Raw genomic sequence first — 7422 nt, forward strand, 5'->3', positions numbered from 1 at the left:
TGGTTGTACTAGTTTACATTCCTATTAACAATTTAGAAAGGTTCTTTAACACACATGCTTGCCAGCATCTGTTGCTTGTTGTCATTTTGATTGTAGGATGGAATATCAGAATTGTTTTGATTTGCATTTCTCTAATAGCCGAGAATGTTGATTTTATTTGAAACATATTTAGATGGCCATTTATACATCACATTTTGAAAAGTGTCTATTCAGTTTGTTTTGCCATGTTTTTGATTGAGTCATTTCTTTGGAGTGGAGTTTTTGGGAAGTTCTTTATATATTCTAGATATTAGTCCTCTTTCAGAAAAGTAATTGGCAAAATGTTTTTAAAATTCTGTAGGTTGCCTTTACACTCCGTTGATTGTTTCCTTTGCTGTGTAGAAATTTTAATTTGATATAATTCCATTTATCAAATCTTGATAATATTTCATGTGCTATTGGAGTTCTTTTCAGCAAGTCCTTACCAGTGCCCATGGCTTTAAGATTTTCCTCATGTTATCTTCTGTTTCAAATATTCTTTTTATATGTAGGTCTTTGATCCATTTTGATTTTATTTTATGAAAGCTAATAGATAAGAATCTATTTTCAATCTTCTCTACATAGATAATCATTTTATCCAGAATCATTTATTAAACAGGCTATCTTTTCTTTAATGCATGCTTTTGGCCTCTTTGTCAAAAATATGATCACTGAAGTTTCATCAGGTTCCATGCATGTCTTCTGTCCCATTCCATTGGTCTACATGTCTATTTTTGTGCTAGTATCATATTGTGCTTTTTACTATATCTTCATATTATAACTTTAAATCCATTATTATAATGTACACCACTTTGTTCTGTTTGTGGTGGATTTCTCTGGCTATTCTGGGTCTCTTCTGGTTACATATGAATTTTAGGACTGGTTTTTCTCATCCTGCAAACGGACGTTGTTGGCATTTTTACAAGAATTGCATTTAATCTATGGATCAGTTTTGGTAGTATGGCTATTTTAACAATATTAAGTCTATTTATCCAAGAACAAGGCCTATCTTTTCATTTTCTAATGCCTTCTACAGTTTTGTTCTTCAGAGTTTTAAGTTCTATAATTTTCATAATTAAGAACTTTTAACTCATTGGTTAGATTGAGTCTTAGGTATAGTGGACCTTTGACTTACAAACTCAATTGGTTCCTGAGGGCTGGTTGTAACTCAAGTTGATTTTAAGATAATACAGCTGAGATCTGGATGTTTATCCGGGTACATGCTATAGATAGCAAGAGGCAGAAGAATCTTTCATTAATTTAATTAACCCAAGTTGTTCATATGTCAGGCCATTTGTAACTTGAGGGTCTACTGTATTTAATATTTTGAAGATATCATTAAAGGATTTTTTTCTAAAATTTTTTTGATGGGTTTATTATTATTGTATAGGAATACTATTGTTTTTTGTGTTGATTTTGTGTTTTGGTAAAAATGTCTTGTGGCAATTTCTATGATCTCCCTTTAAAAGACCATTTCTGGAGCCAGGCATGCTGTCAGAAGCCTGTAATCTCAATATTCTTGGAGTCTGAGGTACAGGAACTGGAATTTGCAAGCCCAGATTACACAATTTAGTAATGTAGTGAGACTGCCTAAAAAAAAAAAATCCTGGTGATTGAGCTCAGTGTAAAGTCCTTGGTTCAAACCCTTTACTGAAAAATTACTGGTGGTACTCCTTTCCCTATCATTTATGGTACTAGGGATTGAACCAAGGTCTTGAGCATGCTAGGCAAGTGCTCAACTATTGAGATACATAACCATGCCTTTTGAAAACTATTTTGAGATAAGATTTCACCAAGTTGCTGAGGCTGACCTGGAATCTTCTTGCATCAGCCTCCCAAGTAGCTGGGTTTACAGGCGTGCACATTCTTTGACTCTTCTTTCTTGTATTTTTTGTACTGCTTTGACTACATATGCCATTAATTTGGACCCTAAAGCAAGATGCTAGAAAACAAGGATGCTAGAATAATAGATGGAAGGCACCAGGGTCTCTGAGAACTTCATAGAGTAGAATTGCTATGCTATCTGTAGAATACATACCACTGGACTTATACATAGAATTGAAATATCTTTTTAAGCAGCTGTTACTTTGAGTTCTTCTGAAGCTTAGAGCTAAAAATTAATTCTGAATAATACAGCACATCACTCACAGATTAAAGTAAATACAAAAGGAATCATCTAAAAGAGGGAAAAGTGATTTTGGCTAATTTGCAATAGTAGAAGAGCAAGGAATATTTGTTTTGTAGCAGGTTCTAAAACTCTTGATTCCATATGATATGTGCATGAGTAACTTTGATTTTTAAGAATAGAAATTACAATGACAATAAAACACATGTTCTACATTTTTATATTCTTGGCTTTTGCTCCTGATACTATTATCTCAATCTATTTCCTCTTGAGTTATTTGCATTCTTGTGTTTTCCCTCTTTGTGAACTCTATGTTCCTTAGAATTAGGAAGTATTTAATATATTTCTCTGTACATGTTAGTATACACTACATATTGCAGCACATCCAGTAAATATAAGATTGAAGTTAATTTCCAATCTAGATTTTATAAAAGTCAAGGCTCTGAATAAGACAGTATTAATTTTTAAAATATTATTTATTTGAGAAATCTGTGCCTCATGAAATCTCCTTATATTGTTTTTTCTTCTTATATGTAAGAGAAAATACTTTATTTCTTCTAGAAAAATGTTATGTTTAGTCACTTGTTCTTTAATAAACTTCCTCTTTTATTTTTTAGACAATCTTCTATTTTGTGCTAAAGCCAAATCTTACTTATTCATGAGTCAGTTGTTAATTTTGCATTGAAAGAGATATGAAATCAGCTATGGTGATAATTTTTACACCATAGAAATCATCAAATGGTAAAATTAGAAATTATGTCTTAAAAAACTGATTTCTAAATATGAATCAGAACCACCACTATGTAAGCCTTATCACAATGTCTTTCAAATGGAACATAAACTAATGTTTCCAAAACTAACAAGCATAATTTTTATCTATCATTCATTACATGAATATATGAGAGATAACTTTAAGCAGTGTTATCAAGATATATTTAACATATTATACAATTGACTCATTTAATATATAATATTAAGATATTTTCAATATATTCACAAAGATGTGCAATAATTACAATTGTCTATTTCCAGAACTTTGATCATGCTCAAAGAACTCACATACCTATTAGCAGCCCCCAGCTCTTCCCTACTCCCAGGTCTTGGCAACCGTTAGTCTAAGTTCTGTCTCTAAGGTGTACCTATTTTACATATTTCATATAAATGGATTGTACACCATATGGTCATTTGCTATTAGCTTCTTTCCTTTTCATATTTTCAAAGCTTACCAATTTAATAGCATGCAGGACTATTTCATTCCTTTATATGGCTCCATAATATTCTGTTATATGCATACATCTCATTTTTTTAATGCATCCACTCAATAGATACTTGAGTTGTTTCTACTTTGAGGCTGCTATGAAGAATGCTGTTAACAAATATTAGGGTATGAGTTTTTGGCTGAACATAAGCTTTTCATTCTTTTAAATATATTTTTGGAAGTGGAATAGTGTTAAACTTTTGGAAGGATGTTTTCCAAAGTAATTCAAACGTTTTACATTCTCATGAGCAGTGTGCAAGCATTCTCATTTTGCTATAACCTGACCAATACTTTTTATGTTCTCTTTTTTGTATAGCCACCATGGTAGGTGTTAACCAATATCTCATTTTTGTTTTGAGTTCCATAGTGATTCATGATGTTATACATATTTTAATCTTTATTTTAGTCATTTTTCTTTAAAATGTATCATTTATCTTTTTATTATTGAGTTGTAAGTATTCTTTATAAACTCTGGATTCAAGTTCCATATCAGGTACACAATTTGAAAGTAGTATCTCTCATTTTATGGGTTACCTTTTTATGTTACTGATGCTATTGTTTGCCGCATCTCATTTTTAGGGTTTTTCATTTATACCATGTGGTAATGTGGCATGAAAAGTATTGAAAATGCCTTACCCGAACTATTTCACAGTCAACATTTAATTCAGTTGCAACAGCTTCAATCTTCTCTCTGCAAACTGAGCCCAGACTGGTCATGCCATTGTCCCAATATTTCTTAAGAGTAGCTAAGTCTTGGTCACTAAACTGTGTGCGGTCCTGTAGCTGAAAAAATATTTTTTAAAGTTAGACTAATCAATGAAAGCCATGTTCTAGATAGGATCATCAAGATAAACTGTATTAACTATTTTCAATACATTATAGAGATAAGTATATTTCAAAATACTTTGAATTCCCTCATTCTGAAAATGCGTATTTTCATTGCTTTTTTTTTCTCTAACATAATATAGTGTGCTAGGATGAAAAGAGTAGATTATTTTTAACTGAGAGGAATTTACAAATGTTAATTTTAAATGAGTTTAATGACACAAATCATACATCTTCATTTTAGAAAAGCAATAAATAAGAAGATAATTAAATCACTCACAACATGGAAAAATACTTAACTTTTTTTTGTTGTTACCAAGGATCAAACTCAGGACCTTGTGCTTGCAAGGCAGGCAGCGGCACCACTGAGCTAAAACCCCAGCCCAATACTTAACATTTTAATTGAACTTTAAAAAATTAAAAAAAATTTTTTCTGTAATACACATATTCAAGTTCAAAAACAACACACACCCAAAAAACAGAAAGAATGATATCAGTGTGCTGCATTTTGATAAATTAATCTAGACTTGCTATATAAACCTTGAAATTAATCTCTTAATAATGTTGTAATTAATTTAAAATGTAAACAAACAAAAAGGAGGATAATATAGTCATAAGAATCACATTTATGGCTTAACAAAGCTTTATAGTAAGCCTAAACTTTTGTTTTTCTGCTTATTTTAATACAATAAACTATGGGCTTTATACATCATTTTGTTTAATAGTTGATGGATGCATTCCTGGGATGTAAACTAAAAACTTCTATTCTGCTGACAAAGCTTTAAGAAAAGAAAGGCCCAAGGAGTCATTCAACAGTGCACAAAAAGTCTATGGGACAGTCAGAAATCAAAATAGCTCTGATTGTTTTTCCAGAGGTTTCATCATTGTGATGTCTTCAATTAACTCAAGGGGTGCTGGAAAAATATAAAAATAGGCTTTAATTACAATGTATATCCTATAAAACCCTGTGTGAATGTATGCATGTGTTTGTAATGAGAGAAAGGATATAGACAGAGGTAGAAAAAATTAGAGAGAAAGAGAGAGGTGTAGGGGGAAGACAGAAAGAGAGAGCGAGAAGCATTAAGGGAGGGAGTGAAGAGGGAGGGAAGAGGGAGGAGGGAGGGTGAGAGAGAGACTGTAAGAGTAAGTTAAGGATTAATGTTGCAAAACATAACATGAGGTACAAGGTTCTGTTGCTATGTTCTGCATAAGATCCTAAGATGACATGGTCTGGTCCCACACAGAGGCTAGATTTCTAATGGTTCCTAGATAAACACTGCTTTTGTTTTGTACCAGGGATTGAACTCAAGACATTGCACTTGCGAGGCAGGTGCCGGAACCACTGAGCTAAATCCCCGGCAAACATATATATATATTTTGGTACCAGGGATCGAACTCGGGTCCTTGTGCTTGCTCAGCAGGCAGCAAAACCACTGAGCTAAATCCCCAGCCCCCTAAACATTGCTTTTAATATTTGACTTCAAACTGAAATTTTAAAATGGAACTCCTGAATCAGATTCTGGTAAAAATAGAAAATAATATATACAACACATAGAACATGACATTTCAAAAAAAAGTTACCTTAGTTAAAATTGATGTAATACTAAGCAGCGGGAACACATTTATTTATTTTACACTACACTCTTCTGAAAAGCAATTTTTACTGCTAGGGGAATAAGCAATATATTAATTCTCAGTTTATTACCAAGAGAAGTGTGTGTATGTGCATGTGTATGTACTACTAAATTTGATTAAAAGCTAAAACTGTTCCCTGTACATAAAAACCCTGAGTAAAATTTATTAGTAGTACTAATACTAAATTATATCTTTCCAACAAATAAATCAAAACATGTCATCCAAGCTTTTTAAAACAAGAGGAATAACTCTTAAGTTATTTACAAAATAAAAATTACATTAGGTGTTCATCCTACATTGATTGCAAAATAATCGTGGAGCTAAAATTCTCAAAATGGAGTGGAAAAAAATAATTTAATACTGCAAGAAGATTCAAATAATTCACCATAAAAACACAAATATTCCATAATTTTCCACTATACCAAACTCTCCAATACATCTTAAAATACATTACTGTCAGAATGGAAGGAATAATGAACAGAACCTTGCAGAGCCTCAGTTGACTAATTGTACTTCATTTAGAGGACATGGCAAGCTGATTTACTCCTTCACTTTACCTAAATAAAATCTACTTTGATTTGCTAGAAATATCCTGGGGTATTAGCATTAAGAATGCTGAAGGTGATCTATTATGACAAGGTCTACTGCTCAGAAGAGTATGGGGAAGGTTATTTAAATCTCCTAAGGGCAAAATTTAACTAGGAAAACAAGGTAATAAATTCAACTAAAATTTAACCATGAATACCCACTTGGAGAAGGAAAAATGTGGAAAAGGTAAATTTTTACTTAAGGAAGCCTGAAGTGAACATCTTGAAGTTGGCTGTGTTTTTCTATTACCCTCTCAAGCCACCTTCACCTTATAAGGGTCCCTGAAGCTTAATCCTCTGGCTCAGATAAAGCATACAGGCAATTATTTTGCTGAATTTGTGAAAAAGAGTAGTATTACAGTAACACAGGTAATCTAGGTGAAAAATAAAGCTCAAGTAACCAGGTAATTTTATTATAATGCAATAAAATTCACAGGAATCTGACCCTTTCATCAGTCTCAAGGACACTTTTATGAATTTGTCTCTTTGATTTTAATTTAAAATAATGCTAGTTGGTCAAACTCTAATATAGTGGTGTAGAGTTTCCTGTTGTATGTATATATAGTAGTTAAATGTGGAACTCAGATATAGATATAGATGATACAGACATGTATTTCTTTTTAAATAACAATTAAAATTTTCTCACTCAACTAGTACATCCCCTCAGCTTCTCTTTTTAATTTCAATTTTTTTTTGTACCAGGAATCAAACTCAGGACCTTGCACTTGCAAGGCAGGTGCTGGAACCACTGAGCTAAATCCCTGGCCCTTTAATTTCAGTTTTATTGGTACAACTTAGATATACATAATGATCACATTCATCATAGGGAATTTGTACTGTAAGACCGAGGGCCTTACCAAATGCTCCAAGGAGCTGACTGCAGTGAAGAACACCCGGGAAGGAACACACCGGACAAGTTGGAAAGTCAAACAGACCTTTATTAGTCTGGCCAGACGGCACTCCCAAAGCAAGGT

At 32.5% G+C, this 7422-nt stretch overlaps 1 protein-coding gene across 7 annotated transcripts in view; it reads right to left on the reverse strand.

Annotated features, from left to right (window-relative positions):
• Positions 1–7422, reverse strand: part of Hdx (highly divergent homeobox) — a 241788-nt gene that overhangs the window by 71615 nt on the left and 162751 nt on the right. For 6 of the 7 annotated variants that reach the window (XR_015445582.1, XR_002390573.2, XM_087196635.1 and 3 more), the window contains one exon: positions 4038–4184. The exons of the other annotated variant lie outside the window; for it this stretch is intronic. Coding sequence is in view for 4 of the 6 variants with exons in the window: in XM_087196635.1 (XP_087052761.1) it covers positions 4038–4184 (147 nt within the window). In the remaining 2 variants the exon portion in view is untranslated. The remainder of the gene's footprint in view (positions 1–4037; positions 4185–7422) is intronic. 7 annotated transcript variants of the gene reach the window in all.

This window comes from Heterocephalus glaber, unplaced genomic scaffold (assembly GCF_053883595.1).
Source record: "Heterocephalus glaber isolate CG9 unplaced genomic scaffold, H.glaber_assembly_v1.0 deba00001613, whole genome shotgun sequence".
Taxonomy (NCBI): Eukaryota; Metazoa; Chordata; class Mammalia; order Rodentia; family Bathyergidae; genus Heterocephalus; species Heterocephalus glaber.